General features: G+C 38.4%; 1 protein-coding gene across 2 annotated transcripts in view; it reads right to left on the reverse strand.

Annotated features, from left to right (window-relative positions):
* Positions 1-237: 237 nt before the first annotated feature.
* Positions 238-27,259, reverse strand: part of LOC307120338 (uncharacterized protein) — a 134,116-nt gene continuing 107,094 nt past the window's right edge. For both annotated transcript variants that reach the window (XM_079807336.1, XM_079807337.1), the window contains 4 exons: positions 19,227-19,529; positions 5,195-5,500; positions 3,651-3,950; positions 238-1,571 (listed from right to left, as the gene is read on the reverse strand). In XM_079807336.1, the coding sequence (XP_079663462.1) occupies positions 1,432-1,571; positions 3,651-3,950; positions 5,195-5,500; positions 19,227-19,529 (1,049 nt within the window). In that variant the 3' untranslated portion in view covers positions 238-1,431. The remainder of the gene's footprint in view (positions 1,572-3,650; positions 3,951-5,194; positions 5,501-19,226; positions 19,530-27,259) is intronic.

The following is a 27,259-nucleotide window of genomic DNA, read 5'->3' on the forward strand; positions in this document are numbered from 1 at the left end:
TTGGACATTTAAAAAGCTTTTATAAACATGCCTTAGAAAAAACATTACTGGTGTTCATCTTGAGACAAAACCATGGCACCGACATGTTTTAAGATAAAATATTGCTTTCGGTTAAAACAGCTCAAACAATCATTTTATCTTAAGCCTCGTCTGTGAAACCGAGGGTCTGAGTGTAATTCTCTATTTCTGCTGCATCTGATCATGATCAATCTGATTTTTGAATACAGTGAATCAACACACATTTCAACCAACTTTTTTTAATTTTTTTTTTATAACATTCAGATACAAATGTGTATATTCATTACATTTTTGCAAAATAATCATGCGTTTTTTCATGTTAGAACAGCTGCTCTTGGAAGCAAAGGCAAAGTCAGTTTTTGACAATAAACTATTGACTATAGAGGACAGAAATCTTGCATGAAAATTAGTTCATCAGACAAGCTTTTATCCAAAACACTTCCAGATGAGAATATATCAAGCGCGATTAATCCAAAGCACAACACAATGCACATCACATTTCTGTTTTAAAGTAGAGAAATGTTGAACAAAAAGCTTCTTGTTAATTTACTTTTTTTTTCTGGTATAAGTGCAATAAGGCGAGTTTATCAGTCAAGTGCTTCAGCATGATTATGACACTCTAGATTCAGGTCATATTTATAACTTCATATTCAGATCTGATTAAAGGACAGAGAAACTTCTGAACATATCTTTGGATAATATATTTAAGTGAAAGTATTTAATATACTGTAGCAGAAAAAAGGTACAAAGGCACAATTTAAATTAAACGAAAACGTAAAATAGTAAAAATAATGTTAACTAATGTTAAAACAATTTAAAAAATATATACATTTAAGTAACACTGAATGCGTCACTGGACGGTGAGATGTTTCTGAACTGTGTGTCTCTACACACGAGGACAGTGTCATGTGACCTCGGCTTCAGAGACACTGCCCTAACCTCAAAGTTGAACTTGAGCATTAACCTAATATTGGTGTTAGTTATTATATAACATCACATACAATGGTTAGTGAAAAACTGCTTATTTCTGACACTCACTGTATACAATCACACAAAATCAAAGCTGTGAGAGTCAAACTGCTAATGGAGTAACAGGTATGAAATGTAACATTAATAATATGATATATGAACATGTTTTTTTCATTTAAAAGCAAATAAGCTTTTGACACACGAGATTAACAGCTCAAAAGACACATATTAATTTCTGACTGTCACTGGACGGAGGCTCATAAAGATGGAGCTCAACTGTTGATGATGTCACAGGGATGGACACTAATCAGGCACAGATTAACACACTAGACCAAAGAATCAACCCAAGAAATCAACAGAAATCAGTGCACTGGGGGGCTTTTAACACATGCACAGGGCACAAACGTGTCATAATCTATCCCTGACACTGATGTGTGTGTCTTATCAAAGTGAGCTGGTCTCCTGCCGCTCATTCGCTTCACTCAACAGCGGCATCACTACAGTCACAGATTCCTTCACTCCATCAGGAATCTCTTTATTTGACCGTGGCTTCAGTGCAGTCGATGATTCATTCACTCTGTGTTCTGTTGAACCCGAAAGAAAATACAGAGACAATGACAGAAATTAAAGACAGAAGATGAACTGATCTAAACTAAGATATCAAAACTAACATCAAAAATCTGCCATCAAATTACCATTAGAAATACAATGCACAAAATCATTTAAAGGGGTCATGAATTGAGAAATCAACTTTCCCTTGAGCTTTTGATATCAGACCTGCAAACTCACAAGTGGTAAAAAAGGTGAAATGTTTCCGAATTAAATACTTGTAGGGGGGTCTGGGTATAAAGTTTTTGTGGTTTTAACATGTAAACGAAGCATTCTGGTGCACTCTGACAAGAAAGTAAAGGAAAAAGACATGCTTTCAAATAAAAAAAAAAACATTTACACTATAATGCTGAATGGGCATTGACACAAATTTCACAATTTGATTTGATATTGATTACCTTGAGGGGGTGTAAATATATTTATTCTGAAGTAAAATTCTCATCAGTGTTATATCAGCTTTTAACAGCAAACACTCAATCTCAGAATGTGCTTCCCTGTGACATCAGCGTGTGGTGAAACCGCCTCAACAGAAGAAGGACGCCTGATTCTGTTGCCCCGTCCACGAGTCGTGCAAGAAATGTAACATAAATAACATGGGCCTACGTCGAGCTAAACGGATCGTGCTACCGAGGAATAAACATGCTGCATAAGCTTCATTCGGATTCTAATATTATGAATGCATGGATGAACCTTATTTTTAATGAATATCCAGCTCACATGGGGAAGACATTACACGTTCACCTTCATTTGACCATGGATTTGTTTGTAAACAAGAGACTGGATTTGCGGACAGGATGAGATGACATGAATGAATGAATGAATGACGCAACACACTAATGTGAGTAAAAAAAAGGTTTTTTTATATGTGATAGTATTGCATTGTTACAGATTGTTTGATATCTATGGAGTATGTGTACGTGTCTAACTGAACATAACTTAGCACGCTGTCACAGGCTGGAGAATCCTTTATTTAAGGTGTTGTTGGTTCAATGTGCTGTGATTTGTGATCAGACTCGGCCTGCCAAAGGGATTTCTTAAATAGTGAAATAACATTCCTTTCTTGATGTGCTATTTCTTTACTTTCTTGACTTGATATTTGAAGGAAAAATACAATCGCGGAAGTTTTGATCATGCAGATTTGTCTGACTCTGCAGTGAGGCTTGTGCGTGCGTGTTAGTGATGCATGGTTCAGGGTTATATCCACCGATCGGGCGGGCAAAGTAATAAAAAAATAACATTCCAATCAATCACGGGTGGAAGAGAGATAAATCATTGTGTTTGTTTGATATAGACATTTTGCAAGCCCTGTAGGCGAATTATTCCGGTTGCCGTTTCCCACATGCTTTCAAAACAATGCCTCATGTGTTCTTCACATCTTAACAATTAAAAACTGAATTTATGATTTTAACTCAATTTGACAAGTTATAAAGCTGAAAATAAAGAGATGCAGATGAATATCCTATATATTCAGGTTTCAGGTCTCTACCCCTACATTATGAGGACGTACCAGCTGTCTCCATAGTTCAAATGGCTAAATAAACACTAAATATTAAAATATTAAAAATGTATTAAAAACAATTCTGTGAGGGTTATTGAGGGTTCCTCAAATCTGGTCCCAGTGGGCCACTGCACTGCACAGATACTAGAATACTGCAGGTGAGTTTGATCAGGACCAGAACTAAACTCTGCAGGACAGTGGCCCTCCAGGATCTGAGGAATCTAGGGGATAGAAAACCCATTACGCCAATTGAAGGTCCTCATAATGATAGCAGCACCAGTGTGTATGTGTGTGTGTACGTGTTTGAGAGCGTCAAGAAGTATTGGTAAAAATAAACTGCCGGTGACGTGCAAATCAAACATGTAACATTAATAACTTCAATACTTCAGAACAAGTTCTAACATAAATACCATATCTGCAGATGCATTATTTAGTATATTATTCATGCTTTAGCTTCGTTTTGAACTATTTTCATTAATGGATCAAAAACACAAAGTGGATCATCACTTTTCACCTCATCTATATTTTAAAAATAAACGGAAAGACAACTACTTACCCCAGACAGTAACAGAGAATCTCTTGATTGTGGTTCCTCTGCTGCTGATGATATATATTTTATAAAAACCAGATTCTTCAGTTCCCATGTTTGTGATGGTCAGAGATCCAGTCTTCTCATCCAGCTTCAGTCTGCCTCTGAATCTCCCATCAGCAACATCATCAAACGTCTGTCCGGTCCCTCCTTTGATTTGAGCTATGGGATTATCTCCAAACATCCACAGTATCTGATCATCTCTCTGTATTTCAGTATCAGTGTTTAGAGTGGCATCCTCTTTCTCCTCCACTGATATCTTCCTCGCTTCATTAGTGACAGCAGCACATACAGACAGAGAAACACAAAGAAATGTTGCCATGAGATCAAGTGTGTGCAGAACATCAGAGTTTGAAATGACTACATAAAGATCTTTTAGATGATGTTTCATCAGTTTGAAATGAGCAAAGACACAAAACTTCATATTCCTGTCTCACAGTAGCACTGTAATGTGTAGCAGGACCCTGAACCGACAGGTGACGTCCTCTGACTTCTTTCTGCATGGGTTTATCATTTAAATGGTCACTTTGTGCAGGTATGATGAACTGATCTGTTAATATATGATGCTTTCAGCTCTTTACTTTATTTGTTTAGCACATTTAAAAACAACTCGAGTTGTTCAAAGTGCTTTCCATTAAAACAATATCCCAACATCATACATAACAAAATACAAAAACATTAAACACCAAATCAAAAAAACTATTAAAAAACAACAACAACAGTAACACAACATCAACTGCTAGCTCAACCATAAGCCTGCGCAAGTAAATGTGCCCTCAAAGGTGATTTAAAAAATACCCAATGAATTTAGTACATCTAATATCCAGACGCAGATTATTTCAGGTCTCTACCCCTACATTATGAGGACAAACCAGCTGTCTCCATAGTTCAAATGGCCAAATAAACACTAAATATTAAAAATGTATTAAAAAAAGTTCTGTGAGGGTTATGTTTAGGGCAGGGTTCCTCAAACCCGGTCCTACAAGGCCACTGCACTGCACAGATACTAGAATATTGCAGGTGAGTTTGATCAGGATCGGCGGAGCTAAACTCTGCAGGATAGTGGACCTCCAGGACTGGATCTGAGGAACCCTGGTTTAGGGGATAGAAAACCCATAACGCCAATTGAAGGTCCTCATAATGATAGCACCACCTGTGTGTGTGTGTGTGTGTGTGTGTGTGTGTGTGTGTGTGTGTGTGTGTGTGTGTGTGTGTGTGTGTGTGTGTGTGTGTGTGTGTGTGTGTGTGTGTGTGTGAGAGAGTCAAGAGTATTGGAAAAAATAAACTGCCGGTGGCGTGCAAATCAAACATGTAACATTAATAACTTTAATACTTCAGAACAAGTTCTAACATAAATACCATATCTGCAGATGCATTATTTAGTATATTATTACCGGTACTGCCTTAGTTTCGTTTGGAACTATTTTCATTAATGGATCAAAAACACAAAGTGGATCATCACTTTTCGCCTCATCTATATTTTAAAAATAAACTGAAAGACAACTACTTACCCCAGACATGAACAGAGAATATCTTGTCTGTGTTTCCTCTGTTGCTGTTGCTGCTGATGATATATAGTTTATAAAGACCAGATTGTTCAAATCCCATGTTTCTGATAGTCAGAGATCCAGTCTTCTCATCCAGCTTCAGTCTGTCACTGAATCTCTCAGGAACATCATGAAACGTCTCTCTCTTCCCTTCTTTGATTTGAGCTATGGGATTCTGTCCAAACATCCACAGTATCTGATCATCCCTCTGTATTTCAGTATCAGTGTTTAGAGTGACTGATTCTTCCTCCTCCACTATTATCTCCCTCTCTTCATTAGTGACAGCAGCACATACAGACAGAGAAACACAAAGAAATGTTGCCATGAGATCAAGTGTGTGCAGAACATCAGAGTTTGAAATGACTACATAAAGATCATTCAGATGAAGTTTCATCAGTTTGAAATGAGCAAAGACACAAAACTTCATATTCCTGTCTCACAGTAGCACTGTAATGTGTGTAGCAGGACCCTGAACCGACAGGTAACGGCCCCTGACTTCTTTAAATGGTCACTTTGTGCAGGTATGATGAACTGATTTGTTAATATATGATGCTTTCAACTCTTTACTTTATTTGCTTAGCCCATTTAAAAACAAATCGAGTTGGCCAAAGTTCTTTCCATTAAAACAATATCCCAACATCATACATAACAAAATATAAAAACATTAAACACCAAATAAAAAGACAAACAATAAAAAAACAAGACAATAGTAACACAAGGTACAATCTCAACCATAAGCCCTCAAACGTGATTTAAAAAATATCCAATGTAGCAGTGTTGTAGTCGAGACCAGCTCGTTTGAGTCCGAGCCGAGAACGAGACCAGAGAAAATCCACAAACAACATCAGAACTCAATTTGATTAAGTTTTTAGTTACTGAGGGCATGCACAAGAGTGACTAAACACATATGACTGAATAAACACATTTCCTGTAAACTTTTATCTAGGCCTATAAATTTCATAGAATTTTACATTTAATCATAACTAGTCAACAGAGGATTCAACAAAAATAAATTACTGAAGTAGTACTGAAATATTGAACAAATCAATTAATTTTATTTGTTATATTTGTGCTGTAGGTAAAAGTTGTGGAAGTTCTGCTCTTACAGCACCTGTTAGCAGAAACAAACTAGATGTTTCAGTCCATACCTCACATTTCCTTTGGTTTGCAAAAAAAGAAAGACACATCTAAAAAAAAATTACATAGCATCATCTAAAAATAATTCCATCATTCTCAGATTTGAAATACATAGTGAGACTTTGAGTTTCTAGACACTAAAGGTTTCCTTCTGAGAAATAGTGTGCACTCGTATGAGTTTGGTTGTTTAGCAAAACCAGTTGTTGGCGAGTGTGATGGCATTGGCTTTATAATGTGTTCGAAACATAGATCAAGCATAGTGTCAACTTCTGGTTCAACCAATGGTAGGACGTTGGGGCAGGCCAATCAGGGTTAAGTTTTAACTTCGGCAGTTACAGTGTTTTCAAATCATGTCAGAAAGAATGCATTTATGAGTTAAAATGCACATGAACATCAGCACAACTGGTAATTATGAGTTTTGGTAACTTCAGTTAAAAAAATTACACAGGTCCACAGAGGACAACAACATCCATGTCAAAAAAAACTATATTTTATGTTATAGGCCTACTGTTTTTAAAAAAATTGTTTTGATATACAGTATTTATAATTTATACAATTTATATTGGGTGCACAGACTTAAGTTTGGTCTCATTTTAAAGAAGACCCTTGGCGGTGTTGGGGTAACAGTTTAGGACCCAGGACCAGTAGTGAAAAATGAAGACCAAGAGTCAGGAGTGCAATTAATTAAAGAAAAATTTACTGAAGAATAGTTTGTAGTTTCATCAGCAGAAGCCAGCTTCAAGTCTCACAAGGAGTTTGTTGGCCACACTCCCTCTACCAGCCTACCCACCTCTGCCTATCGTACATACGATTTCTGAACAGTTATACTGTTTTCAAGGTCTAACCACGTCATTACTGCAAGTTGAATGATTCTGATTGGCTCAGAGAAAATGCAGTCACTGTAAATTTCCACACAAGGATAGATAGCAGAGTATATCACTAAACTAGGTAGAATAGTTGTTGCCCCATCACTAGAATTACACACACACACACACACACACACACACACACACACACACACACACACACACACACACACACACACACACACACACACACACACACACACACACACACACACACACACACACACACACACACACACACACACACACACACACACACACACACACACACACACACTCCCTAGAATCACAGCTCTCCCAACTTAGGTTGGAGAGTCTCAACTAACTATCAACAAAACACTTCACCAAAACATGCTGATAACATGTGCTTTTCTCTCAGTGAGAGGTACAGACAATAGTACAATTGTATTAATACAATTCTTTAGTGTTTCAGTAAAAGGAAATCTAAAATGTAATAAAATAAAATTAAATGAAAGACAAATCCATATTTCATCTCTGGAAGCCGGGCTAAATGAACAATCACTTTTGCATTCTCATTGAGTTAGAAGTGTGTGATACCTCCAAAATCCAAACACATGACTGAAATCGAGTGTTCTAGTGACACATCACACACGCCTAGGACAGACCCTCAGTCACCACTCAGAGACCAAATACAAACTTTAGAAAATATAAAGGAAGAAACAAAATCCTAACTGGAGAGAATAATTAAAAATCATTATAATAATATAGAAAGATAAATATTGATTAAGGCTTTGATTATAAATTTAATTAGGATATATACAATTATATTGAAGCGGTAGTGGATTTCAGAATCCACCTTTCAGCGGATTACAGTTCCGCTACAGTGTTTAAAAAGCTGTGTAACTTTTTATATGTTAGGTTGTCTATTTAATTTTGATAATGAACAGACAGCGATGTCAAGTTTGCAATGCTGGAATACGTTGTGTGTGCACGTGAGGCGCCGGCGTGATCGAACAGAGGAAACACAAATGTCATTCAATATTTTAAATGTCACTTCTTTGGCCTTAGGAAAAATTGGGTAGGCTAAATATCGCTTCCTTGTTTTTTGCCTCTTCCTCTGTGAAATCTTTAAGAACATATTTTCTTTTTAGTTGGCAAGGATAATATTGTTTGAATAACATATTTCTGATAAACTTATTTGTAAACTCTTTGCTATTTAACCTAATATTTTCAATACAGAGTGGTCTCATTTCTGATTGGGTGTTGGAGTACATAACAGTACAGAATGCCACAGCAAAGTTCCTCAAAAGAAAGCGCAAATTTGATCACGTAACTCCAATTCTAAAATCACTACATCGGTTACCTGTGCATCTCAGAATTGATTTTAAAATTCTACTCTTTGTCTTCAAATCATTAAATAACCTGGCACCGAGCTATTTGTCTGAGCTACTCTGTCCACATAAGCCCACACGAAATTTGAGGTCTGGTGATAAGAGACTTTTATCTGTCCCCAGATCTCGATTAAAACACAGAGGAGACAGAGCCTTTGCTATTGCCGGCCCTAGGCTATGGAATAGCCTTCCGGATTATATCAGATCGGCTCAGTCTGTAACCACTTTTAAATCTTCTCTTAAAACCTACTTTTTCTCTATAGCTTTTAATTCACTGTGATTTTATGTCTTAAATGTTGGGCTATGTCCTTGTTTCTTTAACTTGTGTATTGTTCAGCACTTTGGTCAGCCATGTTTGCTGTGTTTAAATGTGCTATATAAATAAAAAAATTTTAAAAAAATAACAGACTGTTGAATCATTGTTTTTAGGGGTGTTGGGATGGCCTTTAACATTTAATTGGCCTATTAAACTCTCTGATTGGGCACTGGAAATTAAATGTATCACAAAAATTACCTAAATTATCCATCAAATGCATTACTGCCCATATTCATTTTTTCATCCAAGTCTCTAAAAACAAAGACTTTCTATTACTTTGCTGGTGAGAAACAAACCGAAATGGCAAGTGAAAATCTTGTGTTGCAGTCCTGTGTGTGTGCAGCAGCTCGCTCCGCGCACAAGCGCATTCTTTGAGATATCAATTATAATAAATGTTAATACAAATATTTTTTTAACATCTCTGTTGTTCTCTGGTTGTCAGTTAGTCAGAATGACAGTTCTTGCGTGAACGTTATAGGCCATTGGCTACGTCAACGCATTATTCTTTCCTTTTTGTATTAGTGTTTAAAATATTTAATTTACAACTAATTAATTTATATCTTAATCTATTTATTTGTATTAGTGTTTAAAATATTTAATTTACAACTAATTCATTTATATCTTAATTAATTTATTTTTGCTGGGCAACCAGGGTAGGCTATGACAGCCGTCATATAGACCTAGCCTGCCATGCCCAGCTGATGCGAAGTGTATGTGAATTTCTATCTACACAGAAGAAAGCCCTGTATAGGCTCTGCCCCGGTACGTGTTGTGTCGAGCCATTCGTTAGTCTGGTTGTTTGATGAATAAAAGATTAAATGTAGCTGCAATAAACGCGCTAAGAATCCGTACAGCTGTAGCAGCGCAGGACTTTTATTCTAATTTTCCTTATAGAAACGGGTATTAAAAAACAAAAAATGGCTCCTTTTTCGTTTTTTAAACAAAACGAAAAACAAGAATTCAACTTTATTTTTTGTTTTTCGTTCAGAGGTGGAAAATTAATAAACGGCTTGTATTTTTGATTTCTAGACGTGGGCGGGAATTATACGCCCCTTTATGCTGATTGGTCAGCCGAAGATCAAATTGTTCCATCATTAGTTCTTCCTCAGTAGTCTACGGCACAGCAGAATAACAGTCCTGCGATTCTACGGATTCTTAATGCGTTTATTGCAGCTACATTTCATATTTTATTCCTAAAACAATCAGATTAATGAATGGCTCGACACAACCCGTCCAGAGGCAGAGCCTAGACAGCGTTATTCTCCTGTGTAGATATAAATTCACATCAGCTGGGTATGGCAGGATATATGATGGCTGTCATAGCCTACCCTGGTTGTCCAGTAAAAATAAATAAATGAAGATTTAAATTAATTTAATTAGTTGTAAATTAAATAAACACTAATAAAAATAAATAGATTAATCATTAAGATATAAATTAATATCAATAGTTGTAAATTAAATATTTTAAACTTTAGACTTGGTATTGGGCCTATTCACGCAAGAACTGTCATTCTGACTAACTGAAAACCGGAGAACAACAGTTCACACAGTTCCAATAGCCTAAATTGCGATGGGTTAATTAAACTGAATGAACTAAATAAGCAGATAAACGCCAACATTCAAGCGCAGACCAGTAGGCCTATTGGAGTGTTCAGGAGATACGCAGCAGTTATAGCTACCTTTTGGTTTTGAGTTTATTTCATTAATAGTGAGAATTAATTGATGTCAAACAAAACGGCGCGTGTTATTTTCTCTAACAAGTAAACTTCCAAAGCACATAATGTGCGCTTTCTCCGCGCTGTCCTGTGTCCCGCAGCTATGATTTTTATGATCGACCGTTGCTATTTGCCAGAAAATAAGTCGCACCTGAGTGTCATGTTGAGAGAGTTTTTGTTTGTTCGCATTGTTGTTAAAACTGCTTTTTATTATTAGCCTACATTCAGAATTAGTATAAAATACAGGTAAATAAAATACAACAACACTGGGTTATGTGCGTACTTGCCCAACAACAGATCATTTGCAACCATTGTACAAAAGACCAAGCAGAATATTTTTTTTAAATGTTTTTATTGAACATTATTACTGAAGTTTTATTTTGATAATAATGTACGCGTGAGTCGCCGGCGTCAACGTGATTTTTTTTCCTCAGCAGAGGAAATAAATGTATCATCATACTGATGAGTAAGACATAATCATCATCGTAAAATGTATACTTTTATACATTCAAAATGACTACAATATGTAGCCTAATGCCTTTGAAAAATAAAGAAAACACCAGGATGCGCTGCGCGTCTCTGTCTCCTTGAACATCTTCTGGCGCACACAACAACATTAACCAAAATACAATGAATGACGAACCTACTTTTAAAAGTTTAGATTATTTTACGTTAAATGCATTATTTATGTCACTTTGGAATAAATCACAGCATGTTTCATGATAATCTATATTTTAATTGTTATTGCATACTCTGAATTGTACCACAATGTCTTATTTCTGTTTTGTACATTTTAATTGAACTAATAAAAAAAAAAAGTAAAAAAAAAAAAAAAAACACGATAACAAAAAAAAGTGACGGAAAATGTTGTATGATATAGCAAATTCGCGGACCCCCTGGAACTTTGCGCAGGACTAAAGCCGCTGGTCTACACAGAAGAAAGCCCTGTCTCGGCTCTGCCCCAGTACTGGTTGGGTCGAGCCATTCGTTAGTCTGGTTGTTTGATGAGAAAGAGATGAAATAGGCAAGTTGCAATAGGCTAAACGCGTCAGTCCGCATTTGCCCAGTTGTTTTTTTCAAGCGGATTCAAATTTGTAAAATAATCCTTTGCAACTCATGCTGTAGGTTATATTCCTAGCGTTCTGAAGGTATAGTTACTGTAGGGTTTGCTGGTGAGAAACAAATCGAAATGGCAAGTGAAAAGCTGCGTGCCCCGCAGCTCGCTCCGCACGGAAGGGCATCCTTTTGAGATATCAATTATAATACATTTTAATAAAACGCAAGGCCTACATCATAAAACTCAGAAGAGTATGTAGGCCTATTTTAACATATCTGTTGTTCTGTTGTCAGTTAGTCAGAATGACAGTTCTTGTGTGAATGTTATAGGCCTATTACATGTCAACGCGATATTCTTTCCTTTTTGTATTAGTGTTTAAAATATTTAATTTGCAACTAATTATATTAATTTAAATCTTTATTTATTTATTTTTACTGGGCAACCAGGGTAGGCTATGACAGCCATCATATATCCTGCCATACCCAGCTGATGCGAAGTGTATGTGAATTTATATCTACACAGGAGAATAACGCTCAGTCTGCTCTGCCTCGGTACGGGTGTCGAGCCATTCGTTAATCTGATTGTTTGCACAGGACTGTTATTCTGCTGTGCGGTACTGAGGAAGAACTAATGATGGAACAATTTGATCTTCGGCTGACCAATCAGCAGAAAGGGGCGCATGATTCCCGCCCACGTCTAGAAATCGAAAATTCAAGCCGTTTATTAATTTTCCACCTCTCAACGAAAAACGAAAAATAAAGCTGAATTCTTGTTTTTCGTTTTGTTTAAAAAAACGAAAAAGGAGCCTTTTTTTGTTTTTTAATACCGTTTCTAGAAGGAAAATCGAATGAACGAAAAAGTACACGGACCGCATCACTTTGAGCACAGAGTAAGTTCATGATCTTCATGATTCCGTCCTTCGGATGAGACGTTAAACCGAGGTCCTGACTCTCTGTGGTCATTAAAAATCCCAGGATGTTCTTCGATAAAGAGTAGGGGTGTAACCCCGGCATCCTGGCCAAAATTTGCCCATTGGCCCCTGTCCATCATGGCCTCCTAATCATCCCCATATATATATATGATTGGTATCATCCCTCAGTCTCCTCTCCACCAATCAGCTGGTGTGTGGTGGGCGTTCTGGCGCAATATGGCTGCTGTCGCATCATCCAGGTGGATGCTGCACATTGGTGGTGGTTGAGGAGATTCCCCCCTTCTATATATGTAAAGCGCTTTGAGTGCCTAGAAAAGCGCTATATAAATGTAATTAATTATTATTATTATTATCTCCCGTTTTAATGTTAAACTGAATTCACAACTTGTTTGACACAAACAATGACAACTTGACTGCTGTTAGAGAATGTTTCCCAGATAATCAGCGTCAGTTTTTCATGAGTGTCTGCCAACAGTTTTACAGCCTGTTCACTGACAACACCTGCTCAGAACAAGGCCTAGTTATTTTTTCGTTATCACACGATGACGGACATTTTGTCATATTAAACATCTCTCTCTCCAAATAGGCTTAAAAATTTGATTAACACTAAATAAATTAAAGTGTATTGCATCGTCGATGTTATACGATGCTGTCACTCACTCACTCACTCACTCACTCACTCACTCACTCACTCACTCACTCACTCACTCACTCACTCACTCACTCACTCACTCACTCACTCACTCACTCACTCACTCACTCACTCACTCACTCACTCACTCACTCACTCACTCACTCACTCACTCACTCACTCACTCACTCACTCACTCACTCACTCACTCACTCACTCACTCACTCACTCACTCACTCACTCACTCACTCACTCACTCACTCACAGGGAAATTTTAGTCTGGTCTTGTTTTAAAGAAGACACTCAGCAGATTATTGCTGAAGTGAAAGCAATTCAAAATATGAAAGTATGAACAAGTTATGGAAGTTTAAATTTACCGTAAATGAAAAATACTGTACTAAATATTTTTTATTTTATATAAAATATATATTTTACAAAAATGTTTTACTCTAAAATTACTATAAAATCAAAGCCATATATGTCTAACCAATTTGTGTTCCAAATTTGAAGTTGATATCACAAAAATTGAAGTTCCCATGAGATTTTGTTTAGACGCTGTACCAAAAATAGCCACCGGGTGTTATCCACATTCCATTGGTAGTTTTTTTTGATGCATTTTCCTGTAAATTTCTGTCCAAATATCACTTCATTAACAAAACAGTCACCAAATACCAGTCACCAGACCTTTCCGATGATATGCGTTTTGTCAAGATTAGAAAAGACTTTGATTATAAAGTAGTTAAAATACATTTTGTAATATGAAATATGACACCGCCCACTAGGGGAGGAGCCAGCTAGAAGAATTTAGAATACCGTTTCCATGGTAACGCAACATCCAATTTCAAAACGGTTTTCACGGGATGAATTTTGATTTTGTAAGCTTTCGAATGATACCTAATTTATGATAATTACTCTGATATGATACGAAAAAAAGGCAATCAATAAAAGAGCGCCAGGCGTCACGCCAATTGCCAACAAAACCCCCATTGTTGTGTTTGGGTGGGGGGTTGGAGATGTCACTCTTGCCTGTCTTCAAAAAAGAGAGCCCTGATGCAACATTATGTCAATTCGTATGTCATGAAATAAAAGTAAAGTACCCATAAATCACGTCACTGGTTCGACGCCTGTTAGCTGGGAAGGCATGCAGGTGTGATGTTCATCAGGAGCAGTTTATATGATTCATCAGTGGTGGGCCGTTAGGGCCAGCAAGGCCTTCTCTGCTGGCCTAATCACTATCAGAATCACAGACTTACATTTTTATATTTTTTCTCCATGAATGTGTGTTTATTCCCAATAGTCTATTTTCTTAACTTCATAGCTTTTCTCTTGGTTGCGCTGCTTCCAGTAGTGTTTGTTTATGTTAGAGCTTTTATCCAATCATATTTCAGGCATCATGTGTTGCCAGGGTCAAAGAAATCTGCCTTAAGGCTTTCAGAATCAATATTGCGGGCTCTTGGTTAAAATGAATGACAATGAAACGGTGCGCTTTAACCAATCAGAGAATCACTCCGATTTAAACAGCCAATCAGATTTCGAGTTGGCGACAGCTGGGCCATCTAGCAGGTGTAAAATAAAGTTGGCATTTTCACATCCTTTGATTGGATGGTCAGAGAGCATACTATAACTAGTGGCCTAGTCAGAATAACTAGTAAACCGCACAAGATAAAACATCTTTTTCAAACCACAATGGAGAAGAAAGAATTAGTGTATTTATTAACATACTTACAAAGCCATTTTCAAAATTCCCGCATGCAGCCTTATGGCCTTCTATTCGATCCGTCCCAGCTAAAAACGAACGGACTGTAATGTATACCATCACTGATTTTGAAGTCCCGCGTATCTCCATTATTTATTTGAGAGCATGGGTCAGCTGCACACATTGGTATGTTTTGTGTACAAATAATCATAGCCTATTTTGGTGAGTAAGTTAAGCTATAATGCTTTTTATTTACATTCTTTATATCCTACAGTCAACCCTGGGCTGGCAAATCCGGGCCCCGTTTTTTGTGATGAATGTGATTGGGTTTTTTTTCTTGTAAATTTATGATCAAATTTTTATTTTTATTATTATTTTAGTTATTATATTATTTACAACATTTTCATACTCTTAAAATCGCGAGTTTTATGGGTTTTAATAATTTTTTATGTAGAACACTTTGTATTATCTTTGAACCTCACCTAAAATAAATTTGTGATACTGTTGGTAAGTTTTTCAAAAACTATTTATGCTGTTGCGTTTTCTTTCCTGTAAAATTTGCACAAAAAAACACAATTTGCTTTCCGTCAAAAGGTAGCCTAGGCCTACTACAAAAATGCACGGAAAACCCGGAGCGGATCGATGCTTCTGTTAGATATGATGTATGTGACGCAGCTGTGGCTTCAGTGAAAGGAGACTTGTTGAACTGTGTTAATTGGGTTTCCTGCATTAATAAATCTTAAATTATTTAATTTAATAATTCATTCTCACTCCATGAGAGACGCAATGGCCTGTTATACTGCGTTTCTGTATAATATTAATGGTTTCTATAGCCGTGACGTCATGAGGATTTTATTAAGAGATGAATTAATTCAATTAGGATACCACTGAAGGCCTAGGTGTGAAATGCAGGGCCCGCCACTGCTTTACATGCACATGAACTTTAATGAAATCCCATTCTTAATCCGTAGGATTTAATATGGAGTTGGCCCACCCTTTATAACAGCTTCAACTCTTCTGGGAAGGCTTTCCACAAGGTTTAGGAGTGTGTTTATGGGAATTTTTTACCATTCTTCTAGAAGCGCATTTGTGAGGTCAGGCACTGATGTTGGATAAAAAGGGCTGGCTCACAGTCTCCACTCTAATTCATCCCAAAAGTGTTCTATCGGGTTGAGGTCAGGACTCTGTGCAGGCCAGTCAAGTTTTCGCTGCTGAAATAGAACAAAAACAGTCAACCACTGTATGATGAGTGAATCTCCTGCGTACATCCGTTTATCTCTGATCTGAGTGCAGATTTCAGTGAGAGCGGCGCGCGCTCTGAACCTTCTCGTTTACTTTGAATGGGTGACGTAACTCTGGCTAATCTGAACGCCTCTGATTATGAGACATTGCATTCATAAACTCAATAGAAACACGTGTGAGTGGTTATAATGCGCAACGCGATTATAACAGATGGCTTTTGAGAAGACTATAATAAGTTAAACAGCCAGAGTGGCGGTCATGTGCAGCCGAATAACGTTACACCCTCAGATGGCGGTTGTTAAAGGGGGGGTGAAATGCTGTTTCATGCATACTGATCTTTTTGCACTGTTAAAGACTTGGATTCCCATGCTAAACATGGACACAGTTTCATAAGCTAAGGTGGACGTTTGATGGGAGTATTTCTTTGCCAAAATTAGTACTTCCTGTTAGTCATAAGTTTCGGAAAGTTTTTTTCGATCATGGGTCCGCTTGACGTCAACAGGGCGGAATTTCCTTGTATGGGCCGTACGGACAATTCTACCGGAAGAGTGCGCGCGTGAAAGCAATAGGCTACGCCCATCAAAGCGCTGGCTCGTACAGATAGAATTTGCTTTTCCGGATCAACAACTGAGTTGCGCAAATATTTATGTCTGTTCCCTGCATTTCGGTGCCGATTGTTTTATAAACAAGGCCCAGTTCGACGCCGGATTTTCAGATCGCCTAATACTGAAGGATGGAGCGGTCCCAACGATAAAGGTCCCAACGTTGGAACCGCAGGTTTGACTGCTTCAAATGTCTGTTTTTGCCTATGCCCATCAAGTAGCCCAAACATGATCAAGCATTGATCAATGGAGCATGCGATGTATAGTGTGTACATTTGTTTAGCTGGCCACTATATATGTGTATGTTTGTGTATTGTAAAAGCACTCCAAACAACAATACACAAAGAGTGGGGAAATAAGTTGAACTAAATAAGCGCGCTTCTTCATTGAAATGCGCTACTATTCCATGTCTTTCTATGTAAACACTAGCCTGACGCGCAAAACCAGTCCGCTTACTACAAATCATGTCTACACAAACCACGCGTAAACAAACACACACACACACACACACACACAGTAACACTCGCGCTTGACATGGTGTTCTAAATAACACAAGCCGCTAAACATATTATATAGTTAGTGTAACTTATACCACATTGTTGACGTCCTGCTCTAGTCGTTTTTGCTGCTGCTCCTGTTCAACTTCAGCCTCTGGGTCTGATTCCGGATCATAGATGTATGGCTGTATCTGATTAAAAGCCATTTTTTATGTTGAATAAAGTTTTTTCCCGCTTTTAGGGATGACGCAGCTTTCAGACGCACTCAAAACAGTAACAGCGGCGCGCGCTCGACATTCTTTAGCTCCGCCCACACGATACGCCCCCAGCCGCACGGCTTTTTCCGGAAAGACTCGGAACAGCGCATCTTTCTTTTATAATTATAATAAAAATAAAGACTTTTCGGAGATATGCAGGATGCAATGCTACTCTATAGGTACTCAAGATTGACATGAGACTGACTGAAACTGAGTGTTTCCCCACCCCTTTAATGTCAAGCCCTGATTATTATCCCTTAATGTCACCCTAGTCTTGTCTGAATTTGTTCGTTCGCTTCACGTTATTATTTGCCAGACGTAGTTTTGGTATTGAGGTCAAAGTCCACTTGCCGTGTGTTCGTAGTTTTGGAGTGTTTCCCCCGATTACAACGACGTTCTGCAGACAGGGTGACCATCTTCGATTAAGTTTCCCTCAGGACTTTTGTAAAAGCCAAAATATGACCACACCTCAGATTTAGTCCTTTTAGAAGTCTGAACTATCCCCCGAGTGCTGTCACTGCCATCTGCCATTTCGTCTCATTCAAAAACAGCAGTGCGCTGCACCAGACTGACACTGACTGGACAGGATTTACCGCGAGTTTTCACAATCGTGATAGTCACACACGGTTTTAATGATAATAAAATTTTATACGATATTACTAACCGTCACTAAATTTTATTGTGGTTTATCGTGAAACCGGTTATCGTTCCATCCCTACTGGTACGCAGTCATATTGGAACAGGAAGGGGCCATCACCAAACTGTTCCCACAAATTTGGGAACATGAAATTGTCCAAAATGTCTTGGTATGCTGAAGCATTAAGAGTTAATTTCACTGGAACTAAGGGGCCAAGCCTAACCCCTAAAAAAAAAACCACACACACACCATAATCCCCCTCCACCAAACTTAACACTTGGCACAATGTAGTCAGGCAAGTACCGTTCTACTGGCAACCACCAAACCCAGACCTATCCATCGGATTGCCTACCACTTCGTGGCTGAGTTGCTGTTGTTCCCAATTGCTTCCATTTTGTTATAATACCACTAACTGTTGACCGTGGAATACTTAGTAGTGAGGAAATTTCACAAATGGCCTTGGTGGCAACCTGCCACAGTTGCACGCTTGAATTCACTGAGCTCCTGAGAGTGATCCATTCTTTCACAAATGTTTGTAGAAGCGTCTGCATGCCTAGTGCTTGATTTTATACACCTGTGGCCATGGAAGTGATTGAACACTTGAAAACAATGATTTGGAAGGGTGTCCCAATACTTTTGCTAATATGGTGTATAAAACAATTATAAACATAATTCAACATATAAATAACACTTTCTACTTAAAGTGTTTATTACAAATAAATTACTAAATGCTAAAAATGAATAAATGTAAACGAACAAACATTTGCATTACATTTACAATCCTGTGAAAACGGGGCAGCACCCCTCTTCCCGTGCCCCTGTATGTACTCCGCGAGTCAAGAGTATTGGTAAAAATAAACTGCCGGTGACATTCCAATTAAGCATGTAACATTAATAACTTCAGAACAAGTTCTAACATAAATACCATATTTATCTGTGCAGATACATTTATACATGCTTCGTTTGGAACTATTTTCATTAATGGATCAAAAACACAAAGTGGATCATCACTTTTCACCTCATCTATATTTTAAAAATGAACTGAAAGACAACTACTTACCACGGACAATAACATGGAATCTCTTGTCTATGGTTCCTCTGCTGCTGTTGATGACCTGTAGTTTATAAATACCAGATTCTTCATTTCTCATGTCTGTGATGGTCAGAGATCCAGTCTTCTCATCCAGCTTCAGTTTGCCTCTGAATCTCTCATCAGCAACATCATCAAACGTCTGTCCGGTCCCTTCTTTGATTTGAGCTATGAGCTTCTCTCCAAACATCCACAGTATCTGATCATCTCTCTGTATTTCAGTATCAGTGTTTAGAGTGGCTGATTCTCCCTCCGTCACTGATATCTCCCTCTCTTCATTAGCAACAGCAGCACATACAGACAGAGAAGCACAAAGAAATGTTGCCATTAGATCAAGTGTGTGCAGAACATCAGAGTTTGAAATGACTACATAAAGATCATTCAGATGATGTTTTATCAGTTTGAAATGAGCAAGACACAACACTTCATATTCTTGTCTCACAGTAGCACTGTAATGTGTGTAGCAGGACCCTGAACCGACAGTTGACGTCCCCTGACTTCTTTCTGCATGGTTTTACCATTTAAATGGTCACTTTGTGATGAACTGATTTGCTAATGATCTAGTGTTTGGTCCGCCATTTGAGACGTGGTTAATCTCATGACCAACATCACACTCATAACACTCCATCAGGTAGTTAGCAAGTGATGGAGCATCTAAAGTAGAATTTTTTTTAAAAATTTAGATAAAATAGATTTGTGAAATTGTGAATTTTCAACTGCTTCTCAAGCATGGGGGCCCAATGTGAGTTAGAGGATGCAGGGCAACCCATTGGTCTGTTCCCGATATTCCGGTTGCTCCGCCATAAGAACGGACAGTATGGTTTAAATAGAGTTCACTTTTTTCCAAGCATTTTTTATTCCTTTTTAATAATTAGGGTAAATGTACATATTAAGCACAAGTACCCATTAAGCACACTACTATCTTTGAGCTCAGATTATAAAAAGAAGAAATGTATGTATCATCCTACTTGATGTCTTAACCCATTGATGTGTTTGTTACTATATGCCTCCTGTAATTTTAAGCTAATCAGACCATTCACACTGAGATATGGGTGTTCATGTGTTCACACTGAGATATGGGTGTTCATGTGTTCACACTGAGAGATGGGTGTTCATGTGTTCACACTGAGATATGGGTGTTCATGTGTTCACACTGAGATATGGTATTCATGTGTTCACACTGAGATATGGGTGTTCATGTGTTCACACTGAGAGATGGGTGTTCATGTGTTCACACTGAGATATGGGTGTTCATGTGTTCACACTGAGATATGGGTGTTCATGTGTTTACACTGAGATATGGGTGTTCATGTGTTCACACTGAGATATGGTGTTCATGTGTTCACACTGAGATATGGTGTTCATGTGTTCACACTGAGATATGGGTGTTCATGTGTTCACACTGAGATATGGGTGTTCATGTGTTCACACTGAGATATGGGTATTCATGTGTTCACACTGAGATATGGGTGTTCATGTGTTCACACTGAGATATGGGTGTTCATGTGTTCACACTGAGATATGGGTATTCATGTGTTCACACTGAGATATGGGTGTTCATGTGTTCACACTGAGATATGGGTGTTCATGTGTTCACACTGAGATATGGGTGTTCATATGTTCACACTGAGATATGGGTGTTCATGCGTTCCCACTGAGATATGGGTGTTCATGCGTTCACACTGAAATATGGGTGTTCATGCGTTCACACTGAAATATGGGTGTTCATGCGTTCACACTGAAATATGGGTATTCATGCGTTCACACTGAGATATGGGTGTTCATGCGTTCACACTGAAATATGGGTGTTCATGCGTTCACACTGAAATATGGGTGTTCATGCGTTCACACTGAAATATGGGTATTCATGCGTTCACACTGAAATATGGGTGTTCATGCGTTCACACTGAGATATGGGTGTTCATGCGTTCACACTGAAATATGGGTGTTCATGCGTTCACACTGAGATATGGGTGTTCATGCGTTCACACTGAGATATGGGTGTTCATGTGTTCACACTGAGATATGGGTGTTCATGTGTTCACACTGAGATATGGGTGTTCATGTGTTCACACTGAGATATGGGTGTTCATGTATTCACACTGAGATATGGTATTCATGTGTTCACACTGAGATATGGTATTCATGTGTTCAGACTGAGATATGGGTATTCATGTGTTCACACTGAGATATGGGTGTTCATGTGTTCACACTGAGATATGGGTATTCATGTGTTCACACTGAGATATGGGTGTTCATGTATTCACACTGAGATATGGTATTCATGTGTTCACACTGAGATATGGGTGTTCATGTGTTCACACTGAGATATGGGTGTTCATGTGTTCACACTGAGATATGGGTGTTCATGTGTTCACACTGAGATATGGGTGTTCATGTGTTCACACTGAGATATGGTGTTCATGTGTTCACACTGAGATATGGTGTTCATGTGTTCACACTGAGATATGGGTGTTCATGTGTTCACACTGAGATATGGGTGTTCATGCGTTCACACTGAAATATGGTGTTCATGTGTTCAAAATGAGATATGGTGTTCATGTGTTCACACTGAGATATGGGTATTCATGTGTTCACACTGAGATATGGGTGTTCATGTGTTCACACTGAGATATGGTGTTCATGTGTTCACACTGAGATATGGGTGTTCATGCGTTCACACTGAAATATGGGTGTTCATGCGTTCACACTGAAATATGGGTGTTCATGCGTTCACACTGAAATATGGGTATTCATGCGTTCACACTGAGATATGGGTGTTCATGTGTTCACACTGAGATATGGGTGTTCATGCGTTCACACTGAAATATGGTGTTCATGTGTTCAAAATGAGATATGGTGTTCATGTGTTCACACTGAGATATGGGTATTCATGTGTTCACACTGAGATATGGGTGTTCATGTGTTCACACTGAGATATGGTGTTCATGTGTTCACACTGAGATATGGTGTTCATGTGTTCACACTGAGATATGGTGTTCATGTGTTCACACTGAGATATGGTGTTCATGTGTTCACACTGAGATATGGTGTTCATGTGTTCACACTGAGATATGGTATTCATGTGTTCACACTGAGATATGGGTGTTCATGTGTTCACACTGAGATATGGGTGTTCATGTGTTCGCACTGAGATATGGGTGTTCATGTGTTCGCACTGAGATATGGTGTTCATGTGTTCACACTGAGATATGGGTGTTCATGTGTTCACACTGAGATATGGGTGTTCATGTGTTCACACTGAGATATGGGTATTCATGTGTTCGCACTGAGATATGGTGTTCATGTGTTCGCACTGAGATATGGTGTTCATGTGTTCACACTGAGATATGGGTGTTCATGTGTTCGCACTGAGATATGGGTGTTCATGTGTTCGCACTGAGATATGGGTATTCATGTGTTCGCACTGAGATATGGTGTTCATGTGTTCGCACTGAGATATGGGTATTCATGTGTTCACACTGAGATATGGTGTTCATGTGTTCACACTGAGATATGGGTATTCATGTGTTCACACTGAGATATGGGTGTTCATGTGTTCACACTGAGATATGGGTATTCATGTATTCACACTGATATATGGGTGTTCATGTGTTCACACTGAGATATGGGTGTTCAGGTGTTCACACTGAGATATGGTGTTCATGTGTTCACACTGAGATATGGGTGTTCATGTGTTCACACTGAGATATGGGTATTCATGTATTCACACTGATATATGGGTGTTCATGTGTTCACACTGAGATATGGGTATTCATGTATTCACACTGATATATGGGTGTTCATGTGTTCACACTGAGATATGGGTATTCATGTGTTCACACTGAGATATGGTGTTCATGTGTTCACACTGAGATATGGGTGTGCATGTGTTCACACTGAGATATGGGTATTCATGTATTCACACTGATATATGGGTGTTCATGTGTTCACACTGAGATATGGGTATTAATGTGTTCACACTGAGATATGGTGTTCATGTGTTCACACTGAGATATGGTGTTCATGTGTTCACACTGAGATATGGTGTTCATGTGTTCACACTGAGATTTGGTGTTCATGTGTTCACACTGAGATATGGGTGTTCATGTGTTCACACTGAGATATGGGTATTAATGTGTTCACACTAATATATGGGTATTCATGTGTTCACACTGAGATTTGGTATTCATGTGTTCACAATGAGATATGGTGTTCATGTGTTCACACTGAGATATGGTGTTAATGTGTTCACACTGAGATTTTGGTATTCATGTGTTCACACTGAGATATGGGTGTTCATGTGTTCACACTGAGATATGGTGTTCATGTGTTCACACTGAGATATGGGTATTCATGTGTTCACACTGAGATATGGGTGTTCATGTGTTCACACTGAGATATGGTGTTCATGTGTTCACACTGAGATATGGTGTTCATGTGTTCACACTGAGATATGGTGTTCATGTGTTCACACTGAGATATGGTGTTCATGTGTTCACACTGAGATATGGTGTTCATGTGTTCACAATGTCTGGTGGCCATTTTGAAAGCTGAAAACTTTCACCAGAAGAGTAGCCCCTTAAATGTGCAGTTTTTATGTTTAAGGCTTTATTTTTGAAAAGTATAACTTCTTACTGCGAAATTAAGAGATGAATGTTTAGACTTTTGCATATTATAACCTGGAACCTGGATGTGGGAAATAATTACAGTGAGACCCAAAAGATAGTTTTAGCAGGTGCTACAGAACATTGTTAGCTTACTAGCTGTATAAGATTGTGTGCTACACTAATATTTTACTTCACAGGCATTACTGGCTTGTACTTTTAAATCCATTATATTATAAATTTAGTTTATTTATGTTCTGTGGTTTCACACTGCTGTTATTAAAGAAATCATATTATTGTAAGGTGAGCTTTTAAGGGTGCACTACTATGAAATTCACAGCATAAGTGTGACATCAATAAGAAAACAGTATAATTTCATAGATATTTTCAATAATAGCTGTTCATATTCAAATTCTAGATTATTTATTTAGCAAAATTGTCCTTTTTAATTTAATTTAATCCACATTGAACATCTATGTAAATAGTTCATGAACAGACTTTAAATATGAACTGATTGTCACTTAATCAAGTTAATCTTTATAAAATTATTCTTTAAAAATGTGTTTAAAATAAACAAGAATTTCCCCCAAAAAAACATGTTGTGAGCTTAATGGCAACAGGGGTGTAAAGGGTACAAACATGTACCCATTAAGCACTTCCAGACTTTTTACATTTAATGATGTACATCTTAATTTAAATGCCTTTGTCATTTAAAATAAAATATTGTGTGAGTAATTAATATTTTATTTTAACATAACTTCTTCTAACTAAAAAACCAATACCCTGTGCACTAAAATGTCTCAAAGTAGACTTGATTAGCTTAATAGGTATGTTTACCCTAGACAAATGGAATAATTTTATAATGGGATACAACAAGGATAAAACAGCTTTTCACCAGATTTGGAATGAGGAACATAGGCCCCATTTCCACCTGGTATTACAGTTTTTTTTACAATCGCTATGACAATTTTAACAAATTTCCTAAACTCTTAACGCACCAACACCACACAATTGCCAAAACGGTTAATTTCATGCTCAAAATCACACATTGTAAACTAAACTCCAAAACTAACATTCAAAATACAATAATTCACTAACACAATACACTATGTCTACCAAAACCCTAACACATGTTCTCTTCTTACAGGAACATTTAGTCAATCATGGCATAATGTCATAAAAACACTAACACTATATGGAATTACAGAAACTGCATTGTTTTTTGTGTCAGGTCTGCCTTTATACAATAGACAGTATATTTTATTGATCACAAATTGTGTCTTTTGAAGACTCTCCACATTTTTGTTTTGTTGGGTTTAGTAGCTACATGCATGCATTTTGTTTCTTTTGCTGCAGAAATTCAATACAAAAAATGAATGACCAATCTTAGAGTAGCTTTATATAATGCCCTTCAGTTTAGTTTAATTAGCAGCAATCACCATATTGACAAAAAGTTCCTGTTCTACATTTAGGAGCTTTCCTCTGCCCTCTGATACCCCTTTTCCACCAAAGCAGAGCCAGAGCTAGATCGGAGCCAGAGCCTAGTTTCAAATCGGTTCTTTGTGTTTCCACACCCAAAGCCCCAGCTCCGAGCCAGGAAAAGTGGTTCTTAAGTAGCACCAAAACATTGCTGGGCTAGAACAGGGCTAGAAGTAAGAATCGATTACGTCTGGCGCTGGGGGCGGGGTCAACAAGACCAACACACACTTGAGATCCGACATTGTGAAATAGCAGCTAATGGAGCTAACAGCTGCTGATCGTTTGTAATCTCCGTCTATACAAATTACGGCGAACTACATGAATGCGTTGGATTCGCTGTGTTTGCGTTGTGTTTTGATGCCGATGTAGGATCGTAAAGCCATGTGGATGAATAGTAACGCAACGTTTGCATTGTTGATGGAAGGCTTGTTCGCAGCGGTGCTGTGCAGAGACCGATCGCCGTATGATAACGAGTCCTGCGAGAGCACATGACTCCTTATGCTTTTGATTCACTCATGCGTTTTTATATCATATGTGGATCGGTCTGGCAAGCGCTGATGCGCCTCGAACAAGCCTGGTGTGTGTGTGTTTCCCGGCAGGGTTGCCCCAATTGCTACTCAAAACAAGCCCAACCGCGTTCCAGGGGGGATTCCCCAGTAAAAATCACATTTGGGGGTAAAATATGTTTTTTTTGGCATGGTTGCCTACTAAAATTCGCAATATGGGTCTAAATATCACATAATTGGGGTCGCTTCATACTGTGGACATGAAAAAACAGCCCGCGGCAAAACCACGGACTTGGCAACATTGCCGCTGCCTCGCTAGCTTTGCTGAGATAGATGAGACGTATACAGTGACGTAAGACATGGCTCTGTTGTGGCTCTCAGCCCGTGGAAAAGCAAACGGTTCTTAGAAAGCTCCACAGTCGAACCAACTATGAACTGGGACTAGCTCTGGCTCTGAATTAGCTCTAGCACTGCCTTGGTGGAAAAGGGGTATGAGGGAGAGACGTTGAATCCTTAGTAGGGATGTACCGAATCCAGGATTCGGGTTCGGATTCGGCTGAATTTTGGGCTTTTTGTTGGGGTTCGGTTTTTGCCGAACCTCAGAATTTTTTTCCACCGAACCGAACCCTAGGCTTGCACTATGCGCGCTCCGCTGGTCGAACGTAATGACATCGCCATTGAAAGTGAAAAACATCAAAAAGTCAAAAACATTTGCGATTATTTTCTAAATTTCAATAAAAAACTATTGCGAAATGACAGTTCCCATTAAACGATGTTATGCGACTAAAACCTTTTTTTCCCTCTCGCAATAAGTCATTCAAAATATTATGACATGGATGTTGGTAGGTTTATGTATCCCAGCCACCGCGTCGGACACATTAAGGCTGTAAGAAAAGCACCTTATAGCCACTTGAGCGGCACGTATGAGGTGTTTGTGTGTTTCTCCCTCCTATCTGCTTCAAGGTCTTGATAAATTGTGGCATTTCTTAGTTTAGAATCCAGTATTCCTGTAATTCTGTTGTCTTTTATGAGTTTAATAATGAGCAACAGCCCCCTTCACCAGACATGTTATTCCTCTCTACAGCATCCCCGCTTCGGAGCTTCACAGAGAAAATGGATTTTGTTTATACTGGAACCAGACAATCACACTCGATCACTGCGAGCCCCCAGATATCAACCAAAGAGCGTCGAGCCTCACAACCACCAAAGACTGTGGGCCCAGCTCGCTCTGCCCCTCCTCCTGTGAGATTTCTACGGTCACACCGCCAGGGTTCTGTTCTGTTACATGATAGAAAGTCTAAGGCCTTCTCAGGCCGTATGGCAAACCCATCTAATCTGCTGCCTGTTACTTGTCAAACTAAGATTACTGTGGGGGAAAAAATTTAAATGAATACTGTTAAGTTAGCACTGT

Source organism: Gobio gobio (genome assembly GCF_949357685.1).
Source record: "Gobio gobio genome assembly, chromosome: 24".
Lineage (NCBI taxonomy): Eukaryota > Metazoa > Chordata > Actinopteri > Cypriniformes > Gobionidae > Gobio > Gobio gobio.